The sequence below is a fragment of the Macaca thibetana genome, chromosome 3 (assembly GCF_024542745.1).
Source record: "Macaca thibetana thibetana isolate TM-01 chromosome 3, ASM2454274v1, whole genome shotgun sequence".
NCBI classification, from domain to species: Eukaryota; Metazoa; Chordata; class Mammalia; order Primates; family Cercopithecidae; genus Macaca; species Macaca thibetana.
The window spans coordinates 117,994,669-118,015,062 of NC_065580.1; the positions used below are offsets into that span (position 1 = coordinate 117,994,669).

Here is a 20,394-nt window from a genome sequence, read left to right on the forward strand (position 1 = left end):
AGCATTAAACTGATCAAGGTGAATACATAATTTTATTTTCTAGACACAGTTCAGTTTTTGAAAACCAGGAAAAAAGGTTTAGAACTCTAAGTTGGCACAGCTAGTGACCCCAGCTGGCACCATGGCTTACCTTTGTAATTGTCCAAGTGCTCACCAGCTGGCAACACAAAATAATACTGGCTGTCTCTCCCATGGTACAAAGTGTGTTTGGAGGCGTTTCCTATCTGGTAACTAAATTCATAATGGAAGTCCTACGATCCAGGCCATGGGAGCAAAAATAGTATAAATGAACACACTGTGAATGACATCCCAATACACACACACGTGCCTGAGCCTTCATTGCACCAAGGATGTTCTTCACAGCCAAGAAGAAGGTGACAGGTAAGCAGCACTCCCAGCTGCCCAGAGCCCTGGGCCCTGCAGGGCTCTCCGTTCCCCGAGCCCAAAGGGCTCCTCGAACAGCACTGAGATTCTTCACCAGTGTCTGTGTCCTCTCCTTGCCCTGGAACCTCCCCACAGTCACAGATCAGACTGTCACAGCCCCCTCAGGGTGAAGGGCCCCAGCTGCCCTTCAGCTTCCCCACTGCTGGGCATCACACAGCAGGAGGAGCAGGAGGGAGGGGTGGGGCTGCCTCAAGGGAAGGCCATGGTCTGGGCTGTCTGGAGGACAAGGGTGGGGCTTCCTACAGAAGGGGTCAGGCAGAAGGGCAGGGAGGTCAGTGTCCTGGCTGAGAGGATGGAGAGGGCAGTGCCAGGGTCGCAATATCACAGGCTCCTGCCCTGCCTGCTCACCACCTGAGGAATCCATCTTTTTTATTTTTTTGAGACGGAGTCTCGCACTGTCTCCCAGGCTGGAGTGTAATGGCGTGATCTCGGCTCACTGCAACCTCCGTCTCCTGGGTTCAAGCAATTCTCCTGCCTCAGTCTCCCAAGTAGCTGGGATTACAGGCGCCCACCACCATGCCCAGCTAATTTTTGTATTTTTAGTAGAGACAGCGTTTCACCATGTCGGGCAGGCTGGTTTGCATTCATCTTTTTAAATCCATCCTCTCATTTCACCCTCTCAAGACCCTGAGCAACAAAATCACAATGGTCTTCTCCATGGCTCAGAGAAAGAGTGAGGGTAAGTCCGTGTTAGAGATGTGACCTGGGAGGGAAAGGGCCAGGCTCCTCTCCTTACTTTGGGTCACGTGCCTGCCTTTTTCTTCAGGGTAGCATTAACGGAGGCCCCTGCTCTAACCAGGCTTCAGGGCAGTGGATGCACTGCCACGTCTCCTGGTGAGCAGGCCCTTGTCTCTTTGTGAAATTCTGAACCTTCTCAACCAGGGGGCCACTTTGCACTCCTCTCATTGGTGGGTGGGGAAGTCCATTCATGGGTAACCAACTTTCCAACATTCAACTGCAGGCTGAATTCCTTCACAGGTAGGAAGGACGTCGCTGTCCATTCCTACAGCACCCGTGATTGCTGTGACTGCCAGGTGCCACTGTCTGGGGTCACTCAGGACAGACATGGGGTTGTCCACGTACCGGTTTTCCAGACATGCAGAAGACACTGAAGACGGTGTGTGCCTCCAGACCGTGGTGGGGTTGCACCTGACAGACCATGTCCCGCGGAGCCGGGTTGACTGTCAAGTATAGCTGAGTTTTACCCAGTAAGCCGTGCTTTGAAGCTAAAGAGAAAGATGAAGCAGGGGTTTCACCCATGATGGAGAATTACAGCAGCATAGGATTAAGTTTTTATAGATAAACCTTACAGCAGGGATTCTGAAAGTAGGGTCCCCAGACCAGCAGCATCGGACTCACCTGGGAATTTGTCAGAAATGCAGATTCTTGAGCCCCACCCCAGACCTGCTGACTCAGAAACTGAGACTCAGTGATAGTTTTCACATACGTTAGGGGATTCTGAAGTGCTGGGGTTTGAGAACCACTGCCTATAGCATTCATTAATCTAACAAACATTCACTGGGTGGGACAGGTACTATCCTAGGCCCTGGGGAGACAGAAGTGGCTCCCTACCTGGGAGACACATGGCAACCACCCAGACAGAAACCAAAGCCTAGGGGAGAGATGATGCTGACAGACCCATCACCCAGCAAAGCAGACTTTCTCCATTCTCTCGGATTCTTTCAAAACCTTAGCCACATACACACATAAGTACAGCTTAGTTGAATGTATAGCACTGATACAACTTTATATTTTTATTTATTTATTTATTTGAGACAGAGTTTTGCTCTTGTTGCCCAGGCTGGAGTGCAAGGGCACAATCTTGGCTCACTGCAACCTCTGCCTCCCAGTTTCAAGCGATTCTCCTGCCTCAGCCTCCCGAGTAGCTGGGATTACAGGCATGCGCCACCACGCCCAGCTAATTCTGTATTTTTAGTAGAGACGGGGTTTCACCATGTTGGTCAGGCTGGTCTTGAACTCCCAACCTCAGGTAAATTGCCCGCCTCAGCCTCCCAAAGTGCTGGGATTACAGGTGTGAGCCACCGCGCCAGGCCTATTTTGTTTTATTAACTATATTAATATCATAACTATTTTCCATGTTGACATAGAGCATTCAAAATCACTATTGTGAATAGCTGCCTAAGATTCCATGGAACAGATATACCCAAATATGCATAACTATTATCCCCAACAATTAAACATTTTGCTTATTTTTCCATTTTCTGTTATTATTGATCATCCCATAATGATTATTCTCATACATATAGTTTTTAAATGTTTAATGTATTTTTCTTGAGATGGATTATAGAAATGAAATTTACATGTCAAATGGTTTAAAATCTTGATGATCATCATCCTCATCATAACAGCAGGTACCATCTATCAAGCCTCTGCTACATACCAGATGCCCTACTAGACACTGTTCTTGTATTATCCTATCTAACAGTCGCATCAACCGTGGAAGACAGATCTCATAACAAAAGTAAAACCCAAGAGAAAAGGATGATGAATCCTGCCTGGCTGACCAGGGAAATCTCCACAAAAGAAGACACATTTGAGCTAGCAGTCTTGGTATATCAGTCTTATACTGGGCTTAGGAAGAGATGTGGGGAAAAGAATGGGCATTCCAGCCAAAATAACCAGAGAGAAAGACTTAGAGTCACTAGAGGGTCTGGTGTTATCCAAAGAGCATGGGAAGGGAGGGCAGCAGTCAGTGAGGGTGTGCAAGGCTGAGGGACAGGAGGCTGATGGGAGACCTGGAGCCTCAGTGCACACCTGGCAGCCAGCCAAGGACACTGACCAGGTCCGTGGGCCATGGAGAGGCTCTCAGGTGTCTCCTGCGCCAGTAAGGGATATGGCCCAGCTAAGAGAACTGTCTTTAAACTTATCACTTAGGCAAATTTCAGAGGTAAAAGAAAGAGGTCCAGCCAAAAGGCAAAAGGTATTTGTTGAAACCAAAGCAAACGCTGCCCGTCTTGTACCCGAAGCAGGGACCCAAGGCTAGTTGTTAAATGCTAAATGTGGAAGGGGCAGGTGTTTATAGAAACTGTGAGAATCAAGATGAGCCTCAAGGAATGTCATTGAGTCCAGCCCAGTCAGTTCTCAGGAGAAAGTGAACCTCGGGTTTCCCACTTGCATGACACAAGAGTTCACATAGAATTCAAGTTTGCAAATTCCTGGTGGGTTTTGACTAATGCAAAACTGTGGATGTTGAACCAAACCTATCCATAGATAAAAATTGTTGGCTGGGCGCTGTGGCTCATGGCTACAATTCCAGTGGTTGGGGAGGCCGAGGCAGGTGGATAGATCACTTGAGGTCAGGGGTTCGAGACCAGCCTGGCCAACATGGTGAAACCCCAACTCTACTAAAAATACAAAAAATTAGCCGGCCGTGGTGGCAGATGGCTGCAATCCCAATCCCAGCTACTCAGGAGGCTGAGGCAGGAGAATTGCTTAAACCTGGGAGGCGGAGGTCACAGTGAGCTGAGACCGTGCCTCTGCACTCCAGCCTGGGGAACGGAGTGAGACTCTGTCTCAAAAACAAAACAAAACAAAAAAAAATTGTTAAGTCCACTGTGCTTGTCATATGGAATGAAAACCTCTAGAAATGGGGGAAAATGTCTACCAGTTCCCCTAAACGATGATCTCAGATTGAGATAGGCATGGAAGTGCAAGAAGGAATGCAGAGCAAGGGTAAGAGGAGGCTAGGCGGTGAATTTCAATGAACATCAGCGGCACAAAACAAGCAATAACACCTTTCTAGGGTTTAAATAGAGAAAGGGAGAGAGATTACGGACAGATATGCAGGAAAGCAATCAACTTGTCCAGCTGTCTAGCATAAATAAGAGATATATGTAATTTTTTTTTTTTTTGAGACAGTCTTGCCCTGTCGTCCAGGCAGGAATGCAGTGGCACAATCTCGGCTCACTGCAAGCTCCACCTCCCGGGTTCACGCCATTCTCCTGCCTCGCCCTCCCAAGTAGCTGGGACTATAGGGGCCCGCCACCACGCCCAGCCAATTTTTTGTATTTTTAGTAGAGATGGGGTTTCACTGTGTTAGCCAGGTTGGTCTCGATCTCCTGACCTCGTGATCCGCCCGCCTCGGCCTCCCAAAGTGCTGGGATTACAGGCGTAAGTCACCGCACCCAGCCCTATATATAGGTAATTTTTTAAAAAGGCAACTGCTCAGTCTTTACCCTGATGTAGACCTGCACCCCATTCCTCAGAAAGAGTAAACTCACAGAGATTCAGCAGGACTCCTTCCCATCCTCTCATAAATGCAACTGACAATGTAACATACCCACAGATGCTTGCAGGACGTATGTCTCTCCACTGTTTAGAGAGTATGGCTTGATTGTCACCGTCTGTTCTGTAATACCTGCAGAAAAGACGTGGCTACATGGAAACGACAGTCAGTGGACTCAGGGACAGAAGTCACACAGAGTCCTTGGGAATGGGCTCCACTCTTCCCCCAGGGGTGAAATTAACATAGATACTAGTGAAACATGCCACTCCTGCTTGGAAAGTTGGTTGGTTAGTGCCTGCTATAAAGAGCCTCTCCTGCTCAACAGAAGCATTACTGAGGATGGTCCATCCATCCCTGGCTCAGGGACACTAATGTCCCAAGCAACAAGAGAATTCTGTTAAGATCTTATTTTATATGTTTATAATTATGTTCATGTTTAATTTGGCAATTTTATAAATCATACTATAAAGTATGATTAAGGAATTTTGAAGCTATTTTTAAGTCTGCAGAATACTGGTTATGGACAATTTTTAACCTGGGTGTAACTGCTGACCGTGGTGACTGGATTATTTCCTTAGCAGGGAGAGGCTGACCCCACACTACTTACCCTGAAAAAAGGAGAGATCCGAAATACAAGATTGATGATCTAAACATGGACAGTTTCTAAAATCACAATTTTACAATAGTACTTCCCGAAATGGTTCAAGGAAAGGGTGAAGGAAAAATTATCTAAAAATAGTGTGAAATCCAGATCCTCAAGAGGTCTGTAGGGATGACACAAGCACATGCATTACCACGAAAGGGGGCGATCCAACAAATTGAGCAAAATCAGCATGTCTGGGCTGGCAAAATACATTAGAAATTCAATTGCTCTTCAGGAGCAACTTCATTTTGATCAATTCATGTAAATCCTTGACCACCCTACAAAAGGCTGTCACAGAAAAGGCTGTGCACACCAAGGTGTCTGCACACACAGAATGTGCAGCACTTGGCAGCGCCCCTCTTCCCCTTTGGTCTGCACACAGGGAGCTCCTGGTAGCAACAGATGCTAACTTTACTTTTCTTAGAAGAGTCTCAGGCCATAGTCCATAGAGGAACAAGCACAAGTAGAAAAGGTACCACAATTCTAAATACTCATCTAATAAAATGAAAAGTTCAGAAGAAATTGAGGACTGATATCTAAAAGCTTTAGAAATATTGCAAATTGCAGGGTACAAAGAGGACATTCATACCTGAGGATGAATAGCCTTGGAATACTGCTCGGCTCAGCAGGGCCTTGCGCCAGTCAATCATGAGGACAGGCTTGGCTCTGCCTGCAGACAGGGAGGGGTCCACCAGGTTATCCCCATCTCCAGGGCTCTCCTCGGCACTTAAGCTAGGTCCTGATTCTGGAAAGCTGGTGTCCTTCGCTAGGAAGATAAACCAAGCCAATAGATATTAAAGAAAAAAAGTCATGATGATCTTAAAGCATTAGTGATTCAATGCTGATATTAATAACTATTTGTACTATTGCTGGATACTGCATATCTAATATAACGTCTTCAGCAGCTAAACATATTCAAGAGATGTACTTTGTTATCATGTAATTAGTGGACCAATGGCCTCTTCCCTCCCTCCCTCCCTCCCTCCCTCCCTCCCTCCCTCCCTTCCTTCTACAAGATTTATTATGGTCTACTAAGTCCAGGTACTAGTCTAGAAACAGGAGACACAGTGTGAACCAGATCAATGGTGTCCTTGCTATCTGGAGTTTAATAGTGAGGCAGTCAGAAAAATAAATGAGAAAACACATAAATAAATAATGTAAAGTCAGTTAATGAGGGAAAGCAAAGTGGGGTATGCAGAGGAAGAGAGAGGGGTGTGGAAAGGGAGTCTTTTTGAGATGGAGTTCAGGGAGGTCATCTCTGAAGACTAAGACTAGAAGGAGCTCTTTGAAGATCTGAAGGAAGGAGTTTCCAGATTGAGTAAAACCAAAATGCCTTGGGAATGATATTCCCTAGGGTTGCAGGGTGGGAGGGAGGGAAGGAGGGCAGGAGGAGGAAAAACGTGGCTGGAGGCATTGCCAAGGTCACATCATGCTGGGCGTATGGTCATGGGCTTTCGTCCTGAGTGCCCTGGGAAGCCACTGGAGGGACCTGTCAGGAGAGTGACAACAGCCTGGTTTGTGGTGAAAAGAGTCCTCTGGCTGTCATGTGATGAAATGACAGAGGGCAGCAAGAAGAGAAGCAGCGAGAGCAGAGGAAGGGTTCCTGCATGGTCTAGGCAAGAAGGAGTCGCTGCACTTCACTTAGGCTAAGGAGGCTCCTTTAAGACTTGAAACCAAGGTCACTGAAGCAAGATGTAGTAATAAAACACAAATGTTGAGGGGTCAGAATTACTCTTGTAAGGAGGAATAATTTTATAAATGCAATACAAAGGCAGATCTTTCTTCATTCATTCAGTTGTACTGTTTAAGCACCTACTGTGAGTATCAATGTGAGTCTCTACAACAGACCTGCATGTGTATTGTAAAGACTTTTAAATGTTCTGTATGATGATGTTTTGATATACTGAAGAACAAAATGAAACAAAAGTGTTCTGGTTAAGGAGAGAGTGCTTCTCCTGGGGCTGGGGCTAGCCAACTCTTAGAGTTTACAAAAGGCCCAGCCTGCAATGTGTCTTTGATTTGCAAACTGACCAATCCAGAACCACCCCCAACAAATCATCCTGGGCAACTAGAGACCACCCTTAGGCCTAGGATCTGCTGAAATTAAACTAACTGTTTCTAAACTAATCACCCAGCCCTGCCTTGGCCTTGCCGTTCTTTCCCGTGGAAACCCCAAAAAAGACCTTGGCTTAAGCACTCCCCTTGCTCCTGTCTGCTGCCTCCAGACCTCCCTGCAGCTTCCCCATGTAGCCCTGCATGGCCTGCCATGCCTCTTTTCTCTAGGACCTGGGAGTATTTTCTTTGTTTTTCTCTCCTCTATGGCTGCACCTGACTGACCACCTCATCCAAGAACAGCGTGACACACAGGAAGGAACGTGGGAAGGGCTGGAGAAGCCGTGGAGTTGGAAGCAGCTGAGGAGGACTGTTGAAGGAAACACTGCCGCAAATCAGAGGAATAAATCGTTCATTCATCATCCATTATTCCCTCGATAGATAAATCATTCACTCCTCAGCCATTTATCCATTCATTCATCAAATAAATCATTTACCTACTCATTTGACAGATAAATCATTCACTAGACATCCATCTCTTCACTAGACAGATAAATCAGTCACTCACTGATCATCCATCTGTTCATTCGATAGATGAATAAGTCATTCACTGATCATCAATTCATTCTACAATGTGTTTACTGAGTGCCAATATGCCAGGGACTGTGATCCATCTGGGAACATAGCATAAGCTGGCCATGGAAGCTTTCCTGGAAGAGCCCAGAGCAGAAGACACAGACACAGAGAGAGCCACTAAGTGCCAGGTGCCACCTACTTCCCAGAGGAGGGAATAAATACTGAGCTGGTGTGTGTGGAGGGGGGGGTGGTGGTGGGGGTGGTGGTCCTTACAAGACAAGCCTGAGGAAGACTTCCTAGAGAGAAATGGAGCCAGACCTGAAGGAGGAGGCTCGCTGAACAGATAACTTAGGAAGGACGTGGAGGAAGACATTTTTGGCAGACGACACCCCATGACCAAGGCATGGAAGAGCTGGGATGTCCACCCTTGGGTCTGGGGCTACTCTCAGGATTTTGGAGCATAGGGTCAGAGAAGGGCAGAAAGAAGGGAGCTAGAAATAAAGGTTTGGTTCAGACTGTGCCATGTAAGAGTTTCAACTTTTCCCTTGATTCCGTGGAGCTCTCAGTGGCTGTGTAATGGAGCAGGTGGGAAATCCAGATTGCAGAAAGGCTGTGGAGGAGAGCTGAGTGGAGAGAGGCAGCAGGCACAGAAGCACAGTCACCTGGCTGTCTTCCTCCCGATGGTATTGCTTCTTGAATATCACTGTAATAGGCTTCAAAATCTATATGAAAGGACAAAATCATAATGTTTCCTTTAAAAATCACAGAATCCCCTGAAATTAATAGCAGCTCCCCTGATGGGTCACATTGTCCTTAGTGTATTTCTAGACTCCATACATTGCTCTGTGGATTACAAAATACCCTCAGTGGTGGTGTCTTTCCTCCCTCACGACAGCTGGGCAAGGCAGGTGCCATTGCCCCAGGGCCCCAGGAGGAGGAGATGGAGCTCCAGTCGGTGTGTGGTTTCTAAGAATAACCCAGCGAGTAAGTTGAGACCAAGGCTCACATGTGGCTCTCTGCCTCCACATCCAGCATCCCATCCTCTCTTCAAGAGAGTCTTTTACTGTTCTTTTAGAGAAAATGTCTCGCTCTTTTCTTTTAGAAGGAGAGAAATGGACATAAGAATGCCCTGCTGCAAATGTCGCTTCCTGTCCCCTCAGCCCTCCTTTCCCAGCGGCAGAGGCACTCACAGCTGTCCCTCCAGCCAGCCAAGCCAAGACTGGGAGGCCTGAAGCACAGCTGAATTGACAAGAGCGTGCAGAGCATGAGACCACCATCACCCAAGAGTAAGCAGCAAAATCATACGGGGTCACCAGCTGGGGACAGTGTTGGAAAGACAGGTGCCAGGTCAGAGCTTTTCTCACTATTACCTTTTCTCTTCATTTTTTAAGTACCAGAATGGTTTCCGTCCCCCTGAAACCCAATGATAAAGTGAAACAATTGATCCCAGAGCAGGGGAGAAGGATGAGGAAGCCAGTGTGAAGCAAATGACTACTGTATCATAGACACTGCACACACGGGACCTCACTGCAGCCTCAGAACCTGCCGTGGGTTTGTCATTTTCCCAGTTCAGAGATGAGGAATCCGAAACTCGATGACTACTGCACAATTAGCAAGTGGTGGGTGTGAACCTGGTGCTCTCTGATTTAAAGGCCTGTGTTGATGTGATCTCATACCTTACCCACCAGATTCACTACTTCCAGAGGTAACTTTGGTGCCCAGACGAGAGGGATGACATGCAGGAACAGTGGCACTTACCAGAGAGGTGAGGGCTAGGGCTGTGGGTGGGCTGACTTCTCTCAGAGGGGCCAGTCATCAGGGATCCCTTGCTCTGTGGTCCTGGTTCTAGGTCTAGTGAACCTTCCTCTGGAGCCTCCCCCAGGACTGCAGAGTCCTCCGCAGCAGGAATCCAGTAGACTCCAGTCATGGGCTCTGTGGGGGTTCCCCTTGGAGCTGAAGGAGCAGGCTGGCCAAGGGTCACGAGTGAAGGTTCCCATGAGAATGGTGTGGTCGTTGCATCAGGATCTGCAGTGCCAGGCTCAGTGGGAAGCAGGTTTGACTGTGATGACTTTGAAATGGCACCGAGTCCCAGCGAGCCCAGCAGCCCCACTACTCTGCAGAAGGGAACTTAAGCAAACATTTGGCAGTGTTAGAATTTTGCAGCAAAAATATAAAACATTTGCTTAAAAAGTCTACAGACTATATAAGGATGCTCTGTTTTAAACAAATCTGTTGTGAATTTGAAAACCTACACTAAGAGATACAGGGCACAGAGCGTGGTGTTTGCGTGTTCTGTGTTGGCGTGTTGGCCAACAGTAGGAAGCACATGTATGGAAGTAGAAGGCAGGATTCACAGTGATTGCACCTGCGTTTGCTCTCCCAAGTCAGGGGGGAGGGGTCTGCTGAATCATATGCACTCCCAGGCATAACCTATTCATGGGTATTCTAGAAACAACTTGGGGTGCATGGGGTTTCTCTTAATCCTCACTCCCCTACCTGCCAGTAAGTGATTTGGTTTGGATGTTGTGCCCCTCCAAGTCTCATGTTGAAATGTAATCCGCAGTGTTGGAGGACGAGCCTGGTGGGAGGTGTTTAGATCATGGGGCGGATCCCTCACCAGTCACTTAGTGCCCTCCTCGCTGTAATGAGGGAGATCTTGCTCTGAGTTCATGGGAGGTCTGGTTATTTAAAGGAGCATGGCAGCTGCCCTACTGCCTCGCTCCCTCTCTCACCATGTAATGTGGCAGCTCCCTTTTGCCCTCCACCATGAGTAAAAGTTTCCTGAGGCCTCATGCGAGCACCAGGTTTCCTGTACAGTCTGCAGAACCATAAGCCAAAATAAACCACTTTTCTTTATAAATTACCCAGCCTCAGGTATTCCTTTATAGCAGTGTAAGAAGGGAATAATACAGCAAGTATCTAGTATAACAGTTTTCAAAACTGCTGTTAGAATTTATGATAAAGGATCAATAGCAAAGAAAAAAATGCCATGAGCATATAAATGACCTCTCAATAAAGCAAGCTTTTACTTGCAACCATGGGAGAACCCAATTCTTTGAGACATATCTAGGGGCCATGATTCACTTTGCTGAAAGTCTAACTACTGGATGTGTTTCTACTGCAAGTTCCTCTGATCTATTCAGCATGGGCTCTGATTCAGAAAAGTTTAATTTACCTAAAAGAATTTGGAATGCCTCTCTTGCCAAGAAGGGCACAATCCCCCTCTATGTCTTCATTTCCCTGTGGCCGCTGAGGCCAGCTGTACCCAAAGCTCTACTTGTGGAAGCTTTGTATGGCCTCACGGAGGGGATCTTCAAGAAACATGAAGGTCAGTGGGGGCTTGGCACCAGCTCTGTTGTAAGAGCTGGCTCTCCAGCTCAGAAATAAAGCTCCTCTGTTTGCCATTCAGAGCCACCTCTCTGATCACAAATATTGCCGAGTGAGAACTCATCTCGCTCCTGGTTCAGACCTTCATGTCCTGCAGCACCCAGTGTCCTGACACCAGTGCCTGGCACACTCCAACACATTGCATATAGCCCTGATACCACTCTGCGAAATAGTAGGATCCTCATCTTTCACCTAAGAAAACTAAACCTCAGAATTGCTTAAAGCCACCAGCTGGTAGTGTGGGAGCAAGGACTGGAAGTTTCTGCCCTGGTTCCTCTGCTCCTTCCTCACTGTGCAGCTGGCGCAAAAGACAGGCGAGGTTGTGAGGGACACAGCCCTCTGGGCGGTGTGTCACATCGCAGATCCTTCTGAACTGTGGCTTTAGCTCAATAAAACTGCCTACATGGATGTTGAGTGCAGCCTTCCATATCACACTGAGGTCAGAAGCAGCCCTCGAGTGTGTCACCTCTCCTGCTGGTGCCTCACACGTGTTCATAAGGACTGTAGAGGCAAGAGGGGCTGGGGAAGCACAATGGACTGTTCACCAGACAGATCAGACACACTGGGTCATACCAATTGTATTTTGCAACATTTTAGCATTCTCACATAACCCTGAGTTTTTACCTCCCACAACAAAATAAAGCCATCAATCCTTTTTACCTTCTATCCTATTCTTTTCTGTGGCATTGACTAAAAAGAGATCCCAGGAATAAGACAGATTCAGTATTTCACCGCAGTCCTCACACGTAGCTTGAAGGGAGAGTTCGTCATTCCAGTTGACGAAGGTGTCTTTAAAGCTGACCCAGGAGATGTGGATGAATCTGAAATATATAAATTGGCTTGAGATCTTAGGAAAATAATGTGAGGGTTCTTTGGTCACATTAATTCATGTTAAGCATGTTTAAATTACCCTACTTTGGATCTTAATTAAGGGAATTCAATAGCAATGTCACAGCACGTATGATGGCACATATGGAGTGGCCAACACTGCGCCATGCTCGACACTCACGTGATCTGCTCTAACACTGCGAGATCCAGTGAGGCAAGGACGCTGCCACCCTACAGAGTTCAGAGGGGCTGTGCAGCTTGTCCGAGTCACACAGCAGTGAGGGCAAAGCTGGGCCTGGCCAATGTCCCTCTGTTTCCAGAGCCTGGGCTCTGGCCCAGCTCTCCATACTAGAGCGGTTGCCACCACATGGCCCCTCCTCACTGCCTCGCCTCAGGGCTTGCTTCTACCAGCTGCAAACCCATCCCATCCAAACCCTCCCCATGGCCGTCCACCTTTGCGATTCCCATACAGCCTCAGATGCTCACAGAGAAAGAAGTCTCCACTGCCTCAGCCCCGCCTCTTCCCTGCGCAGGGTTGTGGGTCGTGGGCAGCTCACACATACCACGCCCACAGCCCGGCGCCCACCTCCCTCGGGCCTGCATTCCACGGCTGCCTTCTGTCAAGCCCTCTAGTCTCTCTGCTGACCCAGTACTTTCCAGAGTGCACTTTTATGGTTTTTCATGATATCAAGGGGGTGGTTTGGGATTTAACAGATTTATTTCCTGTGGGACTTAGGAAGGTTTTTAAACGGCCAGGTCGGTAGACACTCTGGGGTGTGTGTGGTACCTGGTGTCTCCCATGCAAACATCCTATACCCTGCACCTGACGGCCCACGTCTCAGACTATGGCCTCAGCACTCGGCTCCCAGCACAGGGCTGAGGGGCCATGGTGGGAGGGGGCCACACTGCATCCTCACCCAGCACTGGGTCCAGGCTGTGTGTATGTGTGAAAGGGTGCATCCGTGTGGGTGCACAGTGGGGTGGCAGGGGTGCGGACAGACATGGGCAAAGAGAGGTCCCTCCAGCCCACGGACCTCCTGGGGACATCATCCACACAGGCCTGGACCTTCCTGACAGGATCGAAAGATGTTCACTCGATAGCTTTGGCACGTATTGAAAGAATATTTTAAAATAAATTCTGTAATTATCTCATGAGTAGCAGAGGTATATAGTACATTACATTTTTGGAAAAAAAGTATTTAATCTGTTAAATTTAATGATTTAAATGTGCCCCAATTGTTGTAGCCTTGTACCTGGCATTTCTTCACTTTTAATACACATCCGGAGCCTCAAATAACAGTCAGTAGTCTGGGCCTGTGGGGACCCCTGGGCAGGGCTGTGTGACGTTGGAGCCCACCATGGCATGGCCCACTCTTATCTACTGAGCCTTACTTTCATGGCTCTAATCTTGAAACCCTGAATTCCAGTCCAGGGCATGACCTTCAAAGCAGTCTTTCTGATCTCTGAGGACAGCAGATTTGCTTCCTCCTCCAGGAAGCCTTCCCAAACCACCCAGCCCACAAATAGGACCATAGTAGCTGCCCAGGCCCCTTGCCCCTACCATCCATGATGGAAGCAGCTCGATCTACCTGGGGCCTTCCAGGTGACATACAGGGCTACAGGCAGACGGTCAGTCCCAGCACTGCTTCCTGGGTGGGTGCCAGCTTGCAGCCCCCTCAGGAGAGTGTCCAAAGCAGGTGGGCCTGGGCTCCTGCTCCATCCTTGATGCTCACTTACATAATGACCCAACCCCCTCAGAGGAGGAGGCTGTGAAACAGCTGCAACCCACGCACACCCCTGCACTTGGCTCGGTCCTGGTACCCTGTGTTTGGTGTCTGGGGGCTGCACTTCACCCATTGGTGCTATTCTGGCCTCAGTGCTACAGGGGTTCTGGGTTTGGGGCACAGCACTTCTTTGCCTCCGCACCTTTCACAGTCTCAGACATCATAACTTGGCCCACAATGCTGTCCCTTCCACCCTGTGATGCTTGGAAGGCCTGGGCAGCGGCCCTGAAACCCCTGGCTGGGAACTTGATGGCTTTGCCTCCTGGCTTCAGCCCCAAGCCCCAGGACAGTCCCCAATCTTTCGGGCAGGTGCTGTGATGGGAGGGTTCCCACTGAGGCTCCACTCGGAACCCCCGGCTGTGCCAGCTTTAGCTAGCTTGCTTGGCTGTCAGATGCTGCCTAGACGTCAGCCCAAGAGCGCAGACTGCTTCCCCAGCCCCTTTCTGAACAGTCTTCTCCTCCTCCTTTGCAGTGAGAATCCCGCATGGCCAAACTCCAAACTGCTTGCTGTGCACAGCAGATTCCTTTCACGGATGCTAGCACCAGGTGGGAGCAAACACCTGTGAGCTGAGCTGTGCTGAATGCAGGGCAGGTGGTACCTGAGTGCCGAGTCAGGGTAGGGGGACAGGAACACCCGGGCCTCAGAAGAGTTCCGGCCACCACTGGAGACCCTCAGCATCACAAGGAACTGATCATAGCTGTCACTGAGCCATTGTGCCTCAAAGGAAACAGTGGGAGCAGCGGCGTCCAGTTGGTGTGCAGTGGAGGAGTCGAAGCAGAGACGTGCTGGGGAGCTGGCCGTGGCGCATTCCCAGTGATACCTGTTGGAGAAGTCATCGGAGTGGCTGAGGGGAGCATCAGGCAGAGCCAGGGACTGCCCTGTGTCACTGCATGGGTTTTCTCCGGGTGAAGGGGGGACCACAGGGAACAGGTGTTGGGAAAGAGATATTGCTTCCCACATTTTCTCCTGTAAGTGAGGTGGGAGGTTGCAAAAGTGCAGCAGCACCACCAACAACCGGGGTGGGCTCAGGCCACCCCTCCCGACTCACTGAGGCCTGACTCCAGACAGCCTTGTTTCCGGCCGCCCCAGGCTTCCTACCCCTTCTCTGCGCACAGCAACCTCCTCTGCTCACATCACTGCCACTTCCCAAGTCACACAGCTGTGCTGCCCTCAAGTATTTCCCAAACACTGCACCCCACCCTCATGACAGCTCCACGTGACAGACAAGAATGCCATGTGAGCCCAATTTTAGGAAGAAAATGCATTTGGGAGGCCTCAGAGTGTTTCCCTGTAGCACAGCTAGTGAGGGGTCTGTGAGATGGACTTCAGGCATCTCTCCTCCCAGTCTCACCGTCTTTCTGCAATATAACAATTGCCACACCCAACGAGATAAACGTGGCTGCTCCGTCCGGGTCAAGCAAGAAGATGTCACCCCCAACCTTGAGCCAGCCTTACTCTAGCAGGGATGCACACTCAAACATGCAGTTCCAGCAGGGAGGAAACGCTGCCACGGAAATGTTCGTGGCTAGGAAGGCCTGGCTCCATCCCGCAGCCATAAGCCCTTTCTAGAGGTGTCACTTAAATGTGAACTGATATTGATCTTTTAAAGAGCATTTCCCTGTCTGGTGTGCAGGCACCTCATTCTAGACCTTTCTGTTTCCAGAGCCTGCATAAAGAGGCACTGTGATGGCTCAGGAACTACCCCACTCAGCAGGAACACTGCCTCCAGCTCACAGGCTGTGCAGAGCAACTGCCCCTGGGACTTAGCTGGAATATTCTATATTCCCAGGGAACAAATTCAGCTCATTTCAGCAGCCACACATGGAGCTCTTGTTTTGGGGGCACTGTGCTGGTGCTAGGGCATGGGGATGTGAAGATGAGTAAGACACAGTGTCTGTCTCCTTAGGTTGGGTGCAGGGAAGTCGGCAGATGGCTGAGGGCTTTCCCCAGAGCATGTGCATGAATCGAATCATTGAGTCCAAGCAGCCTTTTGCCTCCTCTCAACTCAAGAAACACCAAATCCCACACCTACAATACAGCAAATATGTGTGATCACAGGGGTTGGGAAAACAACACAACTCATCTATTGCTTTATAAATAAATATTCCCTGACTAGCTACTATGTTCCAGGCATGGGGGATATGTCAAATAAGAGCCCTGCCCTCCGGAGCAGTGACCATAGTAAGTGAGCAAAGGCTCCATGTCAGGGGTGACTACTGCGAAGAAAGATGCCATCAAACCAGGGCAGGATCTGTCATTTTGGAGTCTCAGCGGGGGCCCCACTGGGAAGGTGACATTTGAGCAATGAGTGAAAGGAAGGGGGTGATGGCAGACGTTTGGTGAACTGAGTGATGAGCTTCAGAGGGAATCCTTGCTGTAAAGAGCCGAGAGAGATGCAAGCTGGGTAAATCCAAGGAGGGGCAGGAAGGCCAAACGGGCTGCGCAGTGAGCTGTGGAGGCAGGAAGGGACAGCTGAAGCCGCAGCGGCTTGGGAGAGATCACGTCGGCCTCATTGGCAGTGTGAGGACGTTGGCTTTTACTCTTGAGTAAAAAGGGGGTGCTGGAGGGTCGAACTGTGAAGTAAAGTCTTCTGACTGTTTTAAAAGAATCTGTCTCCAAAAGGAGGGAGGGTGGGAGGCGGGTGAGGGATAAGAAATTACCTATTGGGCCGGGCGCGGTGGCTCAAGCCTGTAATCCCAACACTTTGGGAGGCCGAGACGGGCGGATCACAAGGTCAGGAGATCGAGACCATCCTGGCTAACACGGTGAAACCCCGTCTCTACTAAAACTACAAAAAACTAGCCAGGCGAGGTGGCGGGCGCCTGTAGTCCCAGCTACTCGGGAGGCTGAGGCAGGAGAATGGCGTGAACCCGGGAGGCGGAGCTTGCAGTGAGCTGAGATCCGGCCACTGCACTCCAGCCTGGGCGGCAGAGCGAGACTCCGTCTCAAAAAAAAAAAAAAAAAAAAGAAATTACCTACTGGGTGAATTGTACAGCATTCAGGGAATGGTTACATTAAAAGTCCAGGCTTTAACACCACCAATATATCCATGGAAAAAAAACTGCCTCATATCCCCTAAATCAGAAAGAATAAAAACCAATAATACTAGCAAAAGAACCCATCCCTGCCATGGAGACATGGCTGCAGGGGAGGATGGAGGTGTGGAAACTGGCCAGGAGATCTTACAGAGATAAGCCCAAGACCCTGGCAGCTCAAACCAGAATGAATGGGGGTAGGGGAGGCGGTGTGGAACTGATGTTTAAGGGAGGGCCAAAAAAAGAAAAGTAAAAGTAAAAGATGCTGCTAAAGATTTTGGCCTGTGGCCGGGCGTGATGGCTTAGGCCTGTAATCCCAGCACTCTGGGAGGCCAAGGTGGGCAGATCACTTCAGGTCAGGAGTTTAAAACTAGCCTGGCCAACATGGGGAAACCCATCTCTACTAAAAATACAAAAATTAGCCAGGCATGGTGGCGTGCATCTGTAGTCCCAGCTACTCAGGAGGCTGAGGCAGGAGAATCACTTGAATCCAGGAGGCGAAGTTTCCAGTGAGCTGAGATCAAGCTACTGCACTCCAGTCTGGGAGACAGAGTGAGACCCTACCTCAAAAAAAAAAAAAAAAAAAAAGAAAGAAAGAAGATTTTGGCCTGAGCAATGGGAAAGGTCCTTCTATGGGTGCAGAAGGCAGGCATGTGGCTGAGATGTCTCGAGGCTGTCCAGAGGGGGCGCTGTAGGGAGGCTGGGATTCACAGTCCAGAGTCCGGGGAGTGGTCTAAACAGAGAATCCCTGTTTGAGGCTATTGCACATGGATCATGGATAGATCCACATCAGGACCCTGGCTGAGGCCATAGGTGGGAAGGGGTGTGGATGGAGAAGAGGAACAAGGACTGAACTGGGGGCAGCCTCCAGCAACAAGAGACCCATCCACCTGGAGATGAGAAACCTGTGGAAACCAAGCCTTCCACACACCACGGCATCTCACCAACCAAAAATTTAATAATGGTGACACTCAAACCTCACGTTCCAAAACAGATCATTCTTTTTTTTTTTTTTTTTTTTTTTGGAGACGGAGTCTCGCTGTGTTTCCCAGGCTGGAGTGCAGTGGCGTGATCTCGGCTCACTGCAAGCTCCGCCTCCCGGGTTCACGCCATTCTCCCGCCTCAGCCTCCCAAGCAGCTGGGACTACAGGCACCCGCCACCACTCCCGGCTAGTTTTTTGTATTTTTAGTAGAGACAGGGTTTCACCATGTTAGCCAGGATGGTCTCGATCTCCTGACCTCGTGATCCACCCGCCTCGGCCTCCCAAAGTGCTGAGATTACAGGCTTGAGCCACCATGCCCGGCCCAGATCATTCTTTAAACACCACCTTAAAAAGCAACACACATTTTACTTCCACTCTTTTCCTCAATTCCCTTATATTTTGATTCTAAATAAAGCAGTTAAACTTATGAAAGTGGATACGCTTAAAATTTAAAACTATTAATAACCTCCAACATCCCCGAGCCTGCATTTGCAGAATGCGTAGTCTGAGTAGCCGCACAGCTGTGTGTGTGCGTGGTGCTCACCTGAGAGTTGCCCCAGGGTTGTCAGGGTCAAAGGACTCGGTCCCTCTGAGGACAATGGGGGATGAGGTGGTCCTGGAGAAGAACAGGTGTGTGCCCTCGGAGATCACACTGACAGGGGCCTGGGCTCGCACCTCCAGGTCCACACAGTAGTTACTGTACACCACACTGCCTTCAATCTGAACCTGCAGGGGCAAGGAAGGACAGGGGATGTCATGCAGGGACAAGCCAGGGACTCGCTGGAGAAACACATTCATCTGAAAATTAGAAAGGAAACTCAATGCATCCCCGGCTCCAACTAAAACAGTCATGCTAGTCAAAATAACCACTCTACTGTGCGACATGAGAGCTGTGACTAGAGTCCACAAGAGCACGAACATCTTCCTGTCCAAGCTTGTGTTAATGTACAACGTTGGGCATTTCCTAGCTTGTGAACACAATAGAGACTCTCCATGTGTGCACATTTTATAGTTTTTAAACCTCCTTCTTCCACAGTGAATTGTTCAGGCTCCTGGCTTTTGTGCAACTTCCTTCACCTATCTTAGAGCTGCTTCTTTCTAACCCGCAAACATATCATGGACTTTAGGAAGTGTAAATGAAATTTAAGACAAATACTTTTAAACCGAGGAATAGCGGAACATGTTATAAATAAAGCATTCACATTGTTCTTTTACAAGTTTGATGTGGCCAGGCGCGGTGGCTCATGCTTGTAATCTCAGCACTTTGGGAGGCTGAGGTGGGTGGATTGCTTGCACTCAGGAGTTTGAGACCAGCCTGCGCAACATGGTGAAACCTCATCACTACTAAAAATACAAACATTAGCTGAGTGTGGTGGCGTGCGCCTGTAATCCCAGCTACTTGGGAGGCAGAGGCACGAGAATCTCTTGAACCCAGGAGGCCCAGAGTGGGAGGTTGCAGTGAGCTAAGATCACACCACTATGCTCCAGCCTGGGCAACAGAATGAGACACTGTCAAAAAATAAAAAATTTGATGCAATTTGAAAAAATACAGTCTAATACGTGCTGTTCTTTCACTGGGTCTCAGCCTTGTTCACTCTAGATTTTCTTCAGATGCACACAGCTCCCTGCTGATCAGTCTCCTGAGTAGGACCAAAGACTACGGAACAGTTGTAGGATCAGAACTTCCATTTCCGCCTTCAATCTCTGCTTGCTCAGCCTGTCCAGCTCCAAGGAGCTGCTGAGAATGTTCCAAGTATATACAAAGGCTGGAGGAGGCACCAAGCGGCAAGCTGCTTGGGGAAGATGCAGGGATGGTCAGGAGCAAAGGAAACCTGAGGCTCTGACTGTGAGGTCAGAAACAGCAGAAGTTACCTTATCTGTCAGAAGGTCTCCAAGACTTAGAGAGACAGGGATCCCCTGTAAAGACACTGAAGACCACAGAGCTGGCTCCCGGCTCACAGCCAAATCTCCCTTGGAGCTCCCATTGCCTGGCCTGTCCCACAGGCTGGACACATCTTCTATGGCTTGTTGGGCTTAATTTAAAAATTACGTAGTTTATAAATTTAGAAAGCAGAGTTTTATTTTTTAAGAAAGGGATGGTAATCTGTAAGCAGGAAGTGTAGTCTCTGGCTAAAAAATTGAAAGTAAGTGTTTTGAGGAGGGAGGGAGGGGTAAGACAGGAATTTAAGTTGAATGGGTTATCCCATATTCACAGGATATAGGAGTTACGGATATCTATGGAAGAGGATTGTGTTTTTGTGTAATAAGTAAACATATGTATGTGTTTTATGTTTACTTTTGGGTGGAGATAATATTGGAATATATTATAATTAGGTTGTTTATGTTACAAGGTAAAGTACGGACATGAAGGCACTTAAATGCATAGTCTCTATAAAACTGGGCAGAATTAGTTTA

The 20,394-nt window shown here is 48.8% G+C and overlaps 1 protein-coding gene across 1 annotated transcript in view; it reads right to left on the bottom strand.

Moving 5' to 3' along the window:
* PKD1L1 (polycystin 1 like 1, transient receptor potential channel interacting) overlaps nucleotides 1-20,394 on the bottom strand; it is a 188,869-nt gene that overhangs the window by 105,588 nt on the left and 62,887 nt on the right. Inside the window, exons 17-25 of the mRNA XM_050784834.1 lie at nucleotides 18,524-18,705; nucleotides 14,560-14,781; nucleotides 12,009-12,169; nucleotides 9,720-10,088; nucleotides 8,624-8,683; nucleotides 5,923-6,099; nucleotides 4,745-4,822; nucleotides 1,528-1,670; nucleotides 131-251 (exon numbers count right to left, since the gene is read on the bottom strand). Of these exons, the coding sequence (XP_050640791.1) occupies nucleotides 131-251; nucleotides 1,528-1,670; nucleotides 4,745-4,822; nucleotides 5,923-6,099; nucleotides 8,624-8,683; nucleotides 9,720-10,088; nucleotides 12,009-12,169; nucleotides 14,560-14,781; nucleotides 18,524-18,705 (1,513 nt within the window). The remainder of the gene's footprint in view (nucleotides 1-130; nucleotides 252-1,527; nucleotides 1,671-4,744; nucleotides 4,823-5,922; nucleotides 6,100-8,623; nucleotides 8,684-9,719; nucleotides 10,089-12,008; nucleotides 12,170-14,559; nucleotides 14,782-18,523; nucleotides 18,706-20,394) is intronic.